We start from the raw sequence: 16,702 nt of genomic DNA on the forward strand, positions 1-16,702 counted from the left end.
TATTCAGGGTATTTTATCTTACTAATAATGTTTTGCAATTGTGTAATACTTTAAAATATATCAATAAATTTATCAGCAAAGTGTCTACTCCAAAGTGCAGTAGATGTTAAAAGATACTTTTGGTTTAAACAGACCTTCATCTTATAGGGTTGCCAGTAAAATTGTAGTAGTTAGGGGAAAGCCTGAACTCAAAGCATTTTATCTTTTGAAAGTTTACTTTTACATCCTTGATAGAGCTCTGGGTTACAAAAAACTGAAGGAAATTCTGGGAATGCATTTGTAAATCCTGTCTGATGGAAAGGTGTGTGTTACCTTCCCACAGGGACCACCTGTGTTGTGTTCAGCCTTATCAGCTCAGAGCTTCTGTCTCCACAGTGGATAATTCCTCAGAGCCTGCATCAGCATCCCGACTCCAGGGACTTCTGGGAGTCACTTTCTTGGAAGCTGAAGCCTTTCAAAGGGCTTCTGAGTCCGTGGAGAGGTGCACTGTGAGCTAATGCAGCCTTGGGGCTGTTTGCACATTGTTTGGTGGCCATGAGTTGGTTTCTGCTTGGGCAGTGGTTGCAGCAGAGACCAAGGTTACAGCAGTCAGGAGTAATTCAAGTCATCTGCTGCCTTGGATGCTTCTCACCAGCTTTCTTGGGATACTTCTCAAACTCAATTCTGTGCATGCCCTGCTCTTGTCTCTCCTCTGTCCTGAAAGTGCCAGAAACAAGAGCTTGGGTTTCAGGCCAGAGCACCTGCTTGAAAACCACGTTATTCCATAGGTGAGCTTCCCACTGGTGTGTTTAGGTGTGGATTGTCACACGTCACTTAATTTGAACCATCATATCTTTAACCAAATTTTCCTTCATGCTGAGGCAACGTCTCTTCTTTCTGTTGTGCTGTTTCCAAGAGTCCCTCACACTGCAGTCCTTTGCCATGTTTTGAGAGTTTTAAGTGAAATATGCATTTTCTAATCTCTTTAAGCTGGTGTTACATTGCTCAGGAGGTGAGTAAAATGTGGAGTTGATTGTTTGGCTTGTGGGAATGCTCTTTTCAGGAAACTGCCACTTAAAGCACTGTGTTCCATTGTTGTGCTTCATCACACCAAGTAGATCCTTCATTAAAAATAGGTTGTTGGATAATCTGTGTTTTGGATACAGATTACTTTGAGGAGCTCTGGAATACTTAGTGTTCAAAGAGCTATGATCTAACTGCATATTACATTGAATATTATAATTTAAACCCTCAGTTTAGATACCTGAAATATATACCCTTAGCTCGATGTTATTTCAGCATATTATTATACTCCCAGCATTCAGGGTCTTAGAACTTTGATCCATGCAATAAAAATGGCCTCAGTTGTTGCTTGTTCTTGGCTTTTGCAGAACACTGGGGATGATACTGAGTACAAGAGCAATGGAAAAATAGGCAATAGGAGATTGCTGCAGTTCTGACTTAGTGCTGAAGATGAGTTTTGATCATAGTCATTTACAACAGACTTCATTTAACACTTGAACACTGGAAGTTACTGTGCTTTGTTGGCCTTAATTCAGTGTGTCCACAGACAAATGGGAAATAGTTCTGAACTGGTTCAGTGGGTTCTCTCCTTTGGCTCTTCTTGGCAGAACAAGGTGCTTTTTCATTTCTGTTTCTTTTAATAGAGAAGTAAAAGTCAGGCATTGGAGGCTAAAGATGAGAACTTAAGACTTACACATAATAATGTAAAAACACTTTGCCCCAGGGTGTACTGTTTAGATGTTTGTGTACATACAGCTTTAGATGGGATTTGTTCCTTATCTCATGTTAATTTCTTAAAAAATACTCTTTAACTGTGCTGTTTTGCATACAAATTGAATAATAATATGTATTCATTGTAGTAATTTTTTAGGATTTAGATCTGAAAAAAGTAGTTTTGCTTTCCTTGAGGTACTTAAGTTTTAATGGCTGTAACACAAAACTATATGGCTTTAAATGACAGACTTCTAGGTTTGGTACCCAGACTGGCTTTTAGATGCCATGGCTACCTGTTAATTAACTTGCACTTGACAAGCTGTGGAAATAAAGCCTCATTTTATCATCTTTCTGTCTCTGCACATCCTGGTCAGTTGAAAGCTCTTCTCACTGTAAATATCATTGAACTGCCAGAATTGATCTCCTCTACCCCATTAGTCTCTTCCTTAAATATAGATCCTGGTATTCCTGTCGCTATTTATGTCTTTAATGAATATGTATATTGAAGGGATATCTATAGCAGAAATATGATTAGATCCTACTGATTGCCCTGGTTACTTGAAAAACCTCTTAGAGATAAGTTGGTTTTGTTTTTTTTTTACACCATCCTCTCTTAGAGGTGCATTTTCCAAGCAAAAAAGAGCCCGGACACTTTTACAGGAGAGGAACTGGCACCATGGAAAACTGGTTCTGATTTTGCTTTCCACAACTGCCTAGAATTAGGTTGAAATACCTCTTTCTTAGTTTGTTTTTTTTTTCACACTTCAGTTTTAGATTCCCTGTCAATGAATCCTTCGAGTGTGATGGGCTGAGGTGGAAATGTTATGTTTGTCAGGAGTGGAGCTGTTCAGGGGGCAGCTGGAACCTGGGCACTGAGGGATTTTTTTTTTAGCAAACAGTAATTAGGTATATATTTCCAAGAGTAACCTTTTCTGGATGAAAATAATATTGTGGGGATAGATGAGACTTGGGATCAATATATTAAAACTTTAGTTTGTTTTAGAATAAAGAGAAGGCAATTCCTTACAGTACTTTAGCATGCAACAGGTGACAAACAAAATAACTGGGTCATCTCAGTGCTGTAGTAACTGAAATGGTTTCTCTTCAAAGGTGATCTACAGCCCAGTCACTGACTGATGTGAAGATCAGTAAATGTCATGGCACAACTGAGTTGTGTTGCTTGGATTCTTTTTTAACACATTTTTTTTAGCCTTTTAGTCCTTTTTCATCTCTGTAGCAGATGAGGCCAAATACTTCTGCAGTTTTATGTCTAACGCTGCCTACACGTGGCACTACTGACTATTTCAGCATTGTAGCTGGTGTAGCAAAATTTATTATTGTGGTTGTATGAGAAACATTTGTCTTCAAGGCCCACGTACTAGACATGTGAAAATAGGGCTTGAAATCCCAGTACATGCAGTAAATACTATTGCTTGCTGTTGAAGTAATTAGATGCTGTGTCACACTTTGTCTTGAATAGGTTTAAGATCATGTCTTCATTCTGCTGTTTCTCTTAAGAAAAACAAATTCTTCTTTTCTTGCCTTGTTCTTTGTCTTAATTCCCCCCTGTATCATTTACTGTTTAATTTGTAAGTTTTTCTGCCATTGTTTTCTCTTCTTAATTTTCATGTCATTCTTCCAAGTTGCATAACTGGAAAACTTGATTCTCCAAGAAGGAAATCTAAAAACTGCATGTTTATGGATGCAGTCTGCTGTGTGATGAGGCCAAAGAGAGGGCACCACACACTGAGCTGTTGGAAATAATGCTCAGTCTCTTGGCCTTTACCACGTCTGTCTTGTCCTGCAGGTGGACTGTCTTGGCTAGTTGTGTCTGTATGTATTGACACACCCTTTACAGGAATAGGGTTGGGCATAACTGGCACTAAACAATATCCATGAATGTTCCCCAATTCACTCATTTTTAGGTAGGCAGGGATGGGAGATTCTAGTTAATCTGTTAAAACAGTACCTTTTGTGAGGCACACTTTGCCTTCAGAGATTCAGTCTGGATTGGTTTTGTGTCTTACTAACACAGGTTTACATCTTAGGTAAAAATTCCACTTTGGCTGTCCTGTTCTTCAGCTTTGGCCTGTGTATTGTGCAGGTGCTTGAAGGTAAGGAGAGTCTATGGTACAGTATTAATCTTTGACTTGATAGGAGCTGTCACATGCTGAGCTTTCCACCAGGCCTCTGAGTGATAATTGTGCTGACTGGGCTTGTGAGGCAGTAGGACAAAAGCCTGGGAAAAGAGAATTGAAGTACTTGAATGGGATCCGTCTGGAGAACCTTGCAGCCCTCCTCATCCAATTCTTCCTAGTCACTGCTAATAATGCCTAATTTCCTAAATCAGAGTCAGCATAAATGTCCTCTGGGAGAAAGGCTTGTGCACTGGACTCTGGAAATGTCTTGTGAGGGCTCAGAAATGCAATTCCTGAGGCAGAAGTGAGAAGAGTGAGAAGAGTTTTGTTGTTTCTTTCTCTGTGTGGGGTTTGCACATTTGATGTCCCACTCCTGTCTAGTTCTACTCTTGAGGTGTTTGTCTGGGCACAGCAGAGATCTTGCCCTACCTTGTTTTCAACCCTTATCATAGATTAACTTTTTCCCAAATCCTGTAATCTTTATCAGGTGACGAAAGATAGGATCTGGATCTGATCATATTTCCTCTTAGAAGCTGAAGGTCTTGATGCAAGGAACACTGAAAATATTGCTAATCTAATTATGGTCAGCTGATAGTTTCTTTTAAATCCCTACTTGGAATTGAATAACTTGCTCACAATCCTCAGAGGAAGGAAAAGTGTTTGTGGAAAAGCAACTTCTTTACACTTGGTGGACTTGTGGGACTTTAGGGAACCTATAACTTAGTTATGAGTGAGTCCCTGGTGGTTTAATGCCAGACTGTAGGCTGGAAAAATGTCTGGATGAGCTGCTGAATGTTTATAAGTTGCTGTAGCCCTCAGTACTGCAGTGGACTGTGTTTAGTTCTGCTGCTCCTTTCTGGGAGATGTGTGGAATTCAACTGGAGTGGGTCCCAGCCTCAGAAACCAAGGGTTGGGGTAAAGAGCACTGGGCAGCCCATGGGCCAGGACAGAGCTGCTTTGTCTGTCCCCTGGGCTCTTCCTTCTGTCTCCAGGGCTCAAAGGTAGGAATGTAACATGGAAAAACATGGGCAAGTAAATTGTCACGTGTTGAATGTCCCTTCTCTTGATGACAACTTTGGATACCCTTTGCTTAGAGCTCTGCTATTTCTGTTCTTCTGTAATGAAGTGCAAACTGGGTGGGTAGTTTAACCTTGGGTAGGTTGGTTGTTTCACTTAAAACTTCTAGATGTAAAAAGAGGCTTAACAGATAAGCAGAAGGACAGACAAGTGATGGCTTTGGTTGGGGACAGTGTAAAGAACCTTCTAACACCTATGATGACTTTTTTCAAAACCAGTTTTGAGGGAGGCAGCTTGGACAGAAAAGATTTACAATAAACTTCAGTTCAATCAGTTGCAGTTGAGCAGCCACAGTGCAACAACACAAAGTAGTGTGAACCTGAGGACAGATCTTGAGGAATAACTTCATTCTCCTGCCAGGCAGGGTGGGATAAACATTATGATGTTTTAGTGGTTTTTAAAATGGAAGATTTGGCATTTGAGTTGCAATTCCTTGTCCACCGTGTTACTGCACTAAAGTCAAATTATTAAAATGCCAGCTAACAGGAGTCACACACTTGGTGTGGGAGTGGGAGTTGGAGCTGGGCAGTGCTCGGAGCAGCCCGGGGACAGCTCTGTGTGAGGCTGGGATCTCACTGGGGGATGTGGAGTGGAACCCAAGGGAGGTGAAATAACCTTTTATAACCCCCCCTGCCTGGTTCTGTTGATTGAAAGTTACAATGTTGAAAAAGGAATGTATTTTTAGTTTGCTCTCAGAAGACCAGCATGACGTCGTGTAAATGGATAAATGCACTGGCTTTCCCTGGAATTTCTCCTCTGGCACAGCCCTTTGCAGAAGGGTTGGTACCTGTTGGACCCCTAGAGGAAGGTTAAGCCAATGCCTAATTCCTGCTGGGATTTTTATTCTCTTCTCCTCAAATCAGAGTGGAAACAAGTTCTGTGTGAGTCAAATGGGGCAGGAGAGATCTGGATCAGCAGTGATTCTAGTCTGGAGAAAAACATGGAAAGGTTTAAAACCTTGTTTGCCTGCAGAACAGAGAGCAATGGTTTGCACTGAGTTGCAGTAAAGGTGCTTTTGCTGGGAGAAACTCAAAACAGATAGGCTGGCAAGTTTTGGGCTGTAATGCATCAGATGATCAAGTGCTGAGCTTTTGTGGATGAAGACTGATGGCACTCTCTGTTCAGTGCAAGGATTTATACAGTGCAGATTTGTCTCACTTCAATCTGAAACATTCATCCTTTTCTGCTATGCTAAAAATGGAAGGATTTTGTAAAAGTCACTGAAGATGCCTTCACATAAAATCAACTTAGTATGGAAAATAATCTTGGGTAGATTTGGAGTTGATGGGATGAGTTTGTATGTTTGTGTTTTCTGAAGGGATAAAGTTAATTCTTTTACTGCTGTAAAAGATATTTTTGGTACATTATCAGGGCATCTTGTTGATGCAAGAGGAACTGATGATAAGTGAGGTTGTGTATTTCTAGTTCTCTACTGACTTTGCTTTAGTGTTCTGCTTTTTCAAAGCTTCCCACAAGGCTGGATATGAAGCTTTTAATTTTCCTGGGATTTGTGTCTTTCAAATGCTGGCTACCTAATGCAGACGGGTTTTCAAATACAGTGTAACAAATGCAGCAAAAGGTCCCTCAAAGCATTCAATTTTATTTTTTTCTTCTCTTTTAAAGGTTTGGACCCCATGGAATCCCTGTGACCATATTTCCTAAAAGGGAATACAAGGACAAACCTGAAGCCATGCAGCTCCAAAGTAAACCATTCCAAGACGAGGCACAGGTGAAGTGTGAGTCTGACGCTGCAGTCTCTGACGACTCTCCCCTCACACAGCCATCAGAGCCCAGCATAGCTAAAAGCCTATGGACTTCTAAACCACCTCCTCTCTTTCACGAGGGAGCACCGTACCCTCCTCCTTTGTTTATCAGGGACACGTATAACCAGTCAATACCTCAACCTCCACCCCGGAAAATCAAGCGGCCCAAGCGTAAAATGTACAGGGAGGAACCCACTTCGATCATGAACGCGATCAAACTACGGCCCCGGCAGGTCTTGTGTGACAAGTGCAAAAACAGCGTTGTCGCCGAAAAAAAGGAAATCAAAAAAGGTGGCAACGCAAGTGACTCTGCAAAATACGAGGACAGTAAAAAGCGAAGAAACGAGAGCGTGACTACTGTGAATAAAAAACTTAAGACTGACCACAAGGTGGATGGAAAAAGCCAAAATGAAAGCCAGAAAAGGAACGCTGTGGTCAAGGTTTCAAATATTGCCCACGGCAGAAGCAGAGTGGTTAAAGTTTCCGCACAAGCAAATACTTCAAAAGCGCAGTTAAATACAAAAAAAGTGCTCCAGAGCAAAAACATGGATCATGCAAAAGCTCGGGAAGTCTTGAAAATGGCCAAAGAAAAGGCACAAAAGAAGCAGAGTGCAACCTCCTCTTCCAAAAATGCACATTCTAAGGTCCACTTCACGCGGCGTCTCCAGAACACCAGCTCAGGTTCCCTCCCGCCCCGATTGCGTTTAAAGCCACAAAGGTATCGGAATGAAGAAAATGACTCTTCTCTCAAGACAGGACTTGAGAAAATACGGAGTGGCAAGATGGCAACTAAGCCCCAGTCTCGCTGCTCCTCCACCCGCTCAGCAGGTGAGGCCCCTTCAGAAAATCAGAGCCCCTCAGAAGGCCCCGAAGAGGCCAGCAGTGAGGTTCAGGACACGAGTGAAATGCATGTAACTGTTGATCAGGATGAACACCAGACACTGGGCAAGAGAGGCAGCAAAAGCAATATAACGGTTTACATGACCCTTAATCAAAAGAAATCTGACTCTTCCAGTGCATCAGTTTGTAGTAGTGATAGCACAGATGATTTGAAATCTACCAACTCTGAGTGTAGCTCTACTGAAAGCTTTGATTTTCCTCCAGGCAGCATGCATGCACCTTCCTCCTCCTCCTCCTCTTCGAAGGAAGAGAAAAAGCTCAGTAATTCCTTGAAAACGGAAGTCTTTTCCAAAAACGTCTCTAAATGTGTCACACCAGATGGCAGGACCGTATGTGTAGGGGACATTGTTTGGGCCAAGATTTATGGCTTCCCTTGGTGGCCAGCCCGTATCCTTACCATAACTGTGAGCCGGAAAGATAACGGCCTTTTAGTTCGGCAGGAGGCTCGTATCTCATGGTTCGGCTCCACTACAACATCTTTCCTTGCTCTTGCACAGCTCTCCCCCTTTTTAGAAAGCTTCCAGTTGCGCTTTAATAAGAAGAGAAAGGGTCTGTACCGCAAGGCCGTCACAGAGGCAGCCAAGGCTGCTAAGCAGCTCACCCCCGAGGTTCGGGCCCTGCTGACGCAGTTTGAAACGTGAACATGGAAAGTAAGGTAGGCAAGAAACCTGGAGGCTCCACAAAATCCATAGCCTAGTTAGAGAACTACCGTGAAGGACTTGGCGAGTCAGAAGTTGCACTCGGTTGTCTGCTCTTTTTATACTAAACTCGTTCCATTTGTAGCGGTTTCTTGACAGTGAAGCAAATTGAACATGCAATCAAAATTAGCCTAAAGTGAGGACTTCAGTATTTTTCAAGTGAGAATTTTTTTTAAAGAGAGAAAAAAAAAAAAAAAAAGAAAAAACAAACCTCCTCAACCACCCGATGCATAGGAGCCATAGCCTCAGCTGAAAGGCAGCTGATTTGCAGGGAATTTTGTAGTAGTTTCTACCCAGTATATAACTAGTTGCTTTGTGGCAAAGGGTTGACACAAGGGATGAAAGTAGTAGCTGTGACTTTTTTTTTTTTGTTTGTTTCATTAGGTGGCCCATCAGGGAAGTGTAGAAATGTAAGCCTTGTCTAAATGGTCTTTAAAGATTATTTTAACTAGTCTCTAATGGATTTAGTCTGGCCGCTCCACGTGGGTTCAAAGCCCGCTTTAAACATCTGGAGGCGTGTCCTGATCCGCGCAGGCCGGGTTAAATGGCGTTAGGGATGGGCTGAAACTTTTAAGGAAGAAGAATTCGTGTGGCTTAAAGACCAGATTAAATGGGGTTTTATCGTAGTGACCACTTAAACACTCAACCTTTCTATGCACATGGGGGCACAACTATATCACTTCAGGGTCGGAGAAGTCGAGGGATGCCTGTAGCTCTAAGACAAAGCTGAGGAGTCGCTCAGTGTTTGGGATCAAGGGCTGTTAATGCTGCATAGGTGTGAATCATACTGGTCTTTCTTCCTGAAGAAATCTTTCAGGCCATTTGCCTGGAGGTTTAGATTAAGAGAGGCTTTGTTTTGAATGTGTAAATAATCAATTGCTGAAATTGGTCAGATTTTCTCCTGACTGGTTGTTCCTAAATTCTTAGGATACGTCCTAGTAAATTACACTTTGTGAATTGTCAGATGTGTAATTGTTGCATTTTGGATGTATCTAACTTCTTTTTTTTTTTTTTTTTTTTTTTTAAATATTTCCATTTAAGGTATCTGTTTGCAGGTCAGAAAATGAGAATATGTAATTGTGTAATGCTCTGAAATGTAAAAAAAACAAACTGTAAATAAAATTGACTAAATCTCAATTATTTGTGTGTGTTTCTCAAAAAGCTTTGAAACAAATCCAGGATGTCAGAGTATTTATCTGTATGCCGGATTTAGAGGACACTCTTAAAAAAGTAAATTGTCCTTTTTCATGCATTCTTAAAGATAACTGCTTGATGTAAATACTATTGGTATACTTCAGTCTTAATTTGGAGATTGAGCAATTACCTGTCCCTTTTGTTTCAGAACCAGCTCTGTAGAGGGCTTTCTGTAAAGTTTATCAAATTTCTCCCTTAATTAGCTTTTAGTCCATTTGTTTGGACAGAGACTGTGGATAAGGTCACTTGTACAGTGGGGAAATGTTTTCAGTTTTCCATCTTTCCAGCCCAGTCAGACCCACTCTCCACAGCCACCTCAGCTTTTCTTGCATGTTTTTTGCTCCATGTTGGGGCATTTTCATGCAACTGACTTGACTTTTTTTTGTTTGTCTTAGAGTTCTGGTCCTTATCTGACCATGTGAATTCCTGTCTCTCCTCCAACCCACTCCTGCCTCAGTCTTGCAATGCCTCCTGAAGAGTCTCCCACCCTTCATCCCAAAGCAGTTTTCATCCTGGTTTTTCCATAACTGCCCATGTAGGCAATCATGACAGATGTAAAAATTGAAGCTTAGGCTGAAATTAGATTTTTAACGGACATGAAAATGGGGGTAAGGATTTAATCATCAAACCCTTAAATATTTTTAATTTCAAATGTTCATGATACTGTCTGGTCTTCCCAAAATATTCATTTTACTTTTTTTAATTATTCTGTTGTGCCCACAGAACTATTGGAAGTCTAAAGTGTTAAACACGTGGCTGTTCAAATTTTCCTCAAGGGGACAGTCATTAGGTACTAATTAAGCTTCCAAATCTACCTTGGCATTCTAACAGTTCCCAAGAAAACCCACTGGTCAATGCTTTTTGAATGTGATAAACACACAATAAATTTCATAATGTTAAAAAAAAAAATTGGAAAAAAAGAGATCTGTTTCACTTTTATGTATTCTCTCCTGCAAACAGAAACAGTTTATTTAAGTAAAGAAGCCGTATTTTGTTTTTAGAGCAAACTACTTTTTGGATCCAGAGCCCATGCAAGGTGGGTCAGATGTCTACACCAGTTCCTTGAGGTTTAGAAGCTCAAGTGAACTGGTTTTAATTTTAGCTGTTCTGAGCCAAGTAGTGGTGAAATCAATATTGATACTGTTATTTTTTCTTTAGAAGACCTGGAAGCTTTGTACTCCTATCTCTTAATTTATGTAAAATTAGAGTAGCACTAAGAGCTTACATAGGCAAAGTTTGCTCAGGTGTTCACTGGGGTAGCAATAGGCATGAAAGGGCTTTCTTTAGATTGTTTTGTGTTCAGAAGTTTTGTTTTGTGTTTATGAAAGGCATTTAAAGAGTCAGCTTTGATTTGTAGTTGATCTGTTTTAAGTAGTCTTTCCTAAGTTCTGTAGTGAACGTGCTGTGTCACTGCAGACTTAACAGGTACCAAAACAAATAGATTTGTTTTGTTGAAAAAAATTACCTCTTTTTACAGCATCATGTTACATTAGGTTGAAAATATCCTCTTCATACTCATCCATGATTTTCCTCTCACTCTGAATTAGCAAATCCTGTGAGGTAACAGAGTTTCCAGGGGATGAGGTGTTGGCTTTAATGTAAAGCTTGGTTGCAGTTCGTGTCCGTGGTTGTGGCAGGTGAGATGGGCCTCGAAGGCTTAGACAAAACATCCTGGTTTAGCTACAAACTGCAGAAAAAAACCCCTCTTTTATGTGCCTGTGTGCTCCCAGCAGTGCCCACAGGAGAGGAATGCTGCTCCTGGAGCTGGGACACAGTTCCGAGTTGGGGTGATGCTTTAAATGACTTATCAATAACTTATCCATAATTCCCACCAGGAGCTGCCCTGTGCTGGGATCAGGCATCTGTGTGAGGATACAATGGGTGCAAACAGCCTCAAGCTGTGCCAGGGGAGGTTCAGGCTGGACATCAGGAAGAATTTCCCCATGGAAAAGGTGGTCAGGTATTGGAAGGGGCTGCCCAGGAAGGTGGTGAAGTCCCTGCCCCTGGAGGTGTTCTAGGAATGACTGGATGTGGCACTCAGTGCTCTGATCTGGTTGATGAGGTGGTGATGGGTCACAGGTTGGACTCGATGATCTTGGAGGTCTTTTCCAACCTAAATGATTCCATGATTCTGCCTTCAGAAGGCAAACAGCAGTAGAAAGGGTGAATGTTACTCTTCTATCAGCTTAGTAGAATAAATTGCACATGATGCCTTTTTGACTTAATGAAATTCCTTAGTGGAGCTGTTGAATATGTATGGCCTTTCAGTTTAGGGGGAAAATGTGACAGGGGGTGATGAGTTCCTAGTACAAGAGTTTTCTTCTGAAGATCTTTAGCTTCGGTGAAAATGCTTTGGGAGAGAGTAGTTATTCTGAAACTTAGACAGATTTCCTTTCCCAGGAGTGTTTGAAGGTGTGAGCGCTTCAGGAGTAGCAATGGCAGATGATTGTATGTCTCTGCAGAGGAGTCATGCAGGAAATTGAACAAATATTTGTTATTTTCTAATTAGAGTTGTAATTTTATGCCAACACTTCAATGAGATAATCATCTCTGATAATATTTAGTTCGAAACCTACAGAACCACCAGCTCCTTCCCCAGGAGGGGAGTTTATTGGGGGTGATTGAGGTCTGTGCAAGGCTGAAAAGACTTTTTTTTTCAGAGTATGTTGTAAAATATTTTTTCCAAGTGGTTTCTAAGTGTGATTAGGATTAAGAATTGAACAAGGGAGGAAGAGGTAAGGGTTGCTTTTTTGCATTGCTAGCCTTAGGCTTGGTTCTAGTTAACTCTCTTAAATCCTGAAACTGATTTCCATTCATGTCCTCTAAGCTGTTAGAGTAGAATAAGAACATGAATTTTGTAAAATAAGTCTCAGTAGCTACTTCTCAGCATTATCATCTGTCCTTATGCCTGTTCTGCGAAGAACAGTGAAAAAATAGAGCTGCCTCCTTGGCTGAGGAGTTCTGGAAAGGAGGAGACTGATCATCAGGGGAAGGCTATTTTGGTCCATCTTTTTCATTATAATTGTATTGCAATAAATGCCTACAGGAATGACCAAATTCAGCCAGTGCAGGGGGATCACTGATCTGTAGGTACAGACTGAGCTGGAAGGTAAGTGGAGTGAGCTCATGCTTAAAGGGATGGCAGTGTGTTGTGTCAGAATCCTTTTGGTAAAATGACTATGACCACTGAAAAAGGAAAGTTTTGTATAACTAACAAAGCTTCTGAAATGGCTGGAGTGGTGAGGGATCACCCATGATTAACATCAGGACAGGCCTGTAACACTGGGAACTTCTGTAGCTGCAAGTTTCCTAAAGATCCATGAGATCCAGCCTTGTGAGATGGGGATGTAATATCCACCTTCGAATTATTTTTAATCCCTCATGGAAAGAACCTGTTATGATCCATGTCCTTAACAATTAGGAGGGCAAATTCCTAGTGAACATTTAAACCCCCTCAGCTGCTGTTCCCTGTTACAACTTTGTGTTTTGGTTTAAATAGATCCCTCCCACAGTGTCACCCTGTCAGTGCATTTATAGTGTGGATGTTTAGATAAATAAGATCCCTCTGTAAGGTGGCTTTCCCCTGCTCATCCTCCTGGCATTTCTAGGCATTTGTTCAAGTCTGAACTCAGCTGTTTCTGACCTCAGTGGCAAGAACTGTTCATGGTAATGTAGATGGGTTTTACCAAACAGAAGCAATTCCTCCCTGTGTCAGAAATATCTCTAATTATTGGGTTTTAATTGTTAGATCCTGATAGCAGGTTATAGTTTCCTATGATGTACTGATACATTTCAGTCTCCTGTAATACCTGGGATATGGATACCAATCCCGACTGTAATTTAAATTAATTTAGATTTTTTTTTTCTTAAATTTAACTGTGACAAAACTGCCCTTGTGTGAATACAAGGCAAAATAGCAGTTCCCAGATGTGGCTATGGTGACAGTGAATTGGTGACTGGCTTGTTATTGTGCTTTTTCCCTGCACAGCTTTGTTGTTGCTCCCAGAGTGGGCAGTTTGGGATAACTCCCTGGAGCAGCACTGGCACCCGTAGTGCCAGGTACTAATTGCCGAAGGGAACTCGGATCCACAGCTCCATATTTTCCCCAAGAAAAAGCAGGTGGTGTTCTTGGTGTGAGGTAGGAATAGCAGGAGCTGGAAAATGGATGTTTTTGGTAGCTCAGGGCTTTCGTACTTCAGAAGAGCTGAGCACATCTAAGAGGGAGGCAAATGGGAGCAAGAGACAGTCGTGCTTGTGGAATAACCTACCCAGGGCTGGGAACTGTGACTGCTGTGCTTGTGCCGATGGGATGTGTCATCTTTGATCTTCACTTCCTGCCACGGCCCGAGGGGATAATGTTAACAGCAGTCTGCAGGTAGGAGTTGGCTCAGGGAACGAATCAGGATCCCCTGCAGCGAGTTTGAATTCGGGCTTTGCTCGCTCAGTGCGTGAAGACAAACAGATCTGTGGGATTTATTTGGGCTACGTTTGACAAGTTATTTCCCAAATCAGGACCAGACATATTTTGAACAACTGTAATTCAGTTTCTGTACCAGTGATTTCATTCCTCAGTCCAGAGGAGGAAGAGGGGACTCTGGGAACTGAGAATATTCCAGGTGTGTAAATACCTGTGGGATTGGTGTAGAGGGGAAACACGCTTCTGGTGAGTCGCAGCTGGAACAGGAAATATTACTGAAAATAAAGACAGGGAGTTAAAATTAAGCACTAGAATGTTTATTGCATGTGTTATAATGAAACCCTGAGTGCTGTTTCTGTAATTCCAGGTTTTCAAAAACAATGGATCAGGCTAAGCTCTGTCAGGAACAGGCTAAATGCATCCAGCATTTCAAACTGGGAGAAAACAGACAATCTGTGTGACCCTGTCATTTTGTTATTCGCAATCCTGGTTTGGGAAAAACAGAATCTTCATAGAATTACGCCTATAATAAAGGATTGTGCCCTGTCCTGATCGCAGTCCTGCAGGAGTCACACTTGGTGTAATGTAAATTGGAGTCTGAGCTTCCCCGTGCAGGGAACCTGCACTGCACCTCCTGCCAGGGGCCTCTGCAAACTCCTGCTTGGATGATGGAATTTATATAACAGAGCAACTTTAAATTAGGTTGTTTATTTTTTTACAAAAATAGATCTAGGTCAGTTTTAATATTTTTTAGTGGTGGTTTTGATGTCAAATATACAATATGAATAGGAAATATCTTCATGCATGCCAGGCATGTGCTGTGGATCTGTGATTTGGAAGGCAAACTGGTGCTCACGAGCTTGTTACCAGCACTACGAGATAATAAAGCACAGCACAGGTGACAGAATTGTCCTTGCCTTCTTTTAACATGTGCAAAAAGGAAAGAGGGTCCTGGCTTTGTCAGCAAAGTGAGCAGATACAATTCCGAGCAAATATTTACTTAAATGCCAATTTTGCATAAATTTTTATTTAGCAAAATGTAGGGGGTTTGTTTGGCTTTAGGAAACACTCCTCTTTAATTGTACCTCCACAGTGGTTCAGGATTTTAAAGCATTTTAAAATGGTGGCAGTGTTGGTAATTAGTAGCTCTGGTGAAAAATAACTAAATCCATGAAAACCGGATTTTTCAAAGAATTTCAGTTAGTTTAGTTAGAAGTTTAGTTAAGGAAAAAAAACCCAAAACCTTTTTCCTTGAGATTTCTCAAGTGTTGAGGGATTTAGGGATAATCTTTTCTGATACATTTATATGAAAAAAATTGGGTTTGGCCACATTTTAGAAATTCTTGATGCTGGGTTATATATTTATATTTCAGGGAATTAGGCACATACATGGAAGGATGTGTTGCTGCTCTTTTCCTTGTTGCTGAGGCCCTGCTGTTGAAGGTTATCTGGGGCTGTAAAAGAATGCAACAGTTCTGGTTGCTTTTAGCAGCTCATTATCCGAAAGGGAAGCCTGGTTTAACTCCTCTCCACGGGTTAGGATGGAATCTGTAGCAGTGAAATAGCAGGTGTTTCTTCTATTCCATGGTTTTGACCCAGCATCAGTCCCATAGGAAGATACATGGTGTCACTGTAACTATTTAAATTGGGATCATGGTTTTGGGCTGTGTTTTCCTAACAGGATGTGATGGGATGCTTTTGCTGTTTTTGCTTCCCTTGTGCTTCTGGGCTGCCCTTTCTCCCTCTTCAGGGCTGCCTGTTGTCCTTCTGCTTGTCCTCTGGAGAGAAAAGCTAATACTTTCAAAGGCAGTGCTTCTCTTTGGACAGCAGTAGATACACGGGATTGAGAAAATTTTCACATTAAAAACTCAGAATCCCTGTTCCAGAACTGGCTCCCGGGGAAGTGGCTGTGAAATGAGTTCAGTGGGACATCGGCGAGGAAAGGCTGTAAGTCATGTCAGGGCTTGTTCTGACACACATATTTTTGCCTCTGTTCCTGGAGGTCGTTCTTATGATGACTCCATAGGGGGGAAGGGTCTGGAGAGTCATCCTATGAGGAGGAGCTGGGGGGGCTCAGCCTGGAGAAAAGGAGGCTCAGGGGGGACCTTCTCACTCTCTACAACTCCCTGACAGGAGTGTGGAGCCAGGCAGGGGTCGGGCTCTGCTCCCAGGGAACAAGGGACAGGACGACAGGAAACGGCCTCAAGCTGTGCCAGGGGAGGTTCAGGGTGGACATCAGGAAGAATTGCTTCATGGAAAGGGTTGTCAGGCACTGGAAGGGGCTGCCCAGGGAGGTGGTGGAGTCCCCATCCCTGGAGGAGTCCAAGGAACGACTGGACGTGGCACTCAGTGCTCTGGGCTGGTTGACAAGGTGGGGATCAGGCACAGTTGGACTCGATGATCTCGGAGGTCTTTTCCAGCCTTAATGATTCTGTGATTCTGTCTCCATCAATTGAATGAAACTGCTTGAAACCAGAGTCCAGACTGCTGAGAGCTCACTGTGCACGCAGCAGAGCCGTGCCCTCAGAGTCAGGCTAAGCTGTCACTGCCCCACAAACCTGGGATTACAAGATGGAGTGAATGACCCCACGGATTGATTGATAAAACAGACAACGTGCTGCATTCATGAGGGTCAGGGAATTTAGTGACACAGGTCCTGAGCTGACACCAGCAGCTTTGCAGGTACAGCAGCACAGGCTGTGAGGACCCAGGGACTCTCCAGCTTTTGTGGGAACTCTGCTCTTTGTCCCTGTTGGTCTCTGGGTCATCAGTCCCTGCTGCGTGTTGTTCCCACCAGGG

At 42.2% G+C, this 16,702-nt stretch overlaps 1 protein-coding gene across 5 annotated transcripts in view; it reads left to right on the plus strand.

Annotated features, from left to right (window-relative positions):
• PWWP2A (PWWP domain containing 2A) overlaps nt 1–16,702 on the plus strand; it is a 31,835-nt gene that overhangs the window by 5,728 nt on the left and 9,405 nt on the right. For 2 of the 5 annotated variants that reach the window (XM_050312251.1, XM_050312252.1), the window contains exon 2: nt 6,555–7,522. In XM_050312251.1, the coding sequence (XP_050168208.1) occupies nt 6,555–7,522 (968 nt within the window). Of the gene's footprint in view, nt 1–6,554; nt 8,268–9,333; nt 9,430–16,702 lie in introns of those variants that run through there. The other 3 variants (XM_050312249.1, XM_050312250.1, XM_050312248.1) reach the window with 3 other exon arrangements.

Source organism: Myiozetetes cayanensis, unplaced genomic scaffold (assembly GCF_022539395.1).
Source record: "Myiozetetes cayanensis isolate MyiCay16 unplaced genomic scaffold, myiCay2020 scf17, whole genome shotgun sequence".
NCBI lineage: Eukaryota > Metazoa > Chordata > Aves > Passeriformes > Tyrannidae > Myiozetetes > Myiozetetes cayanensis.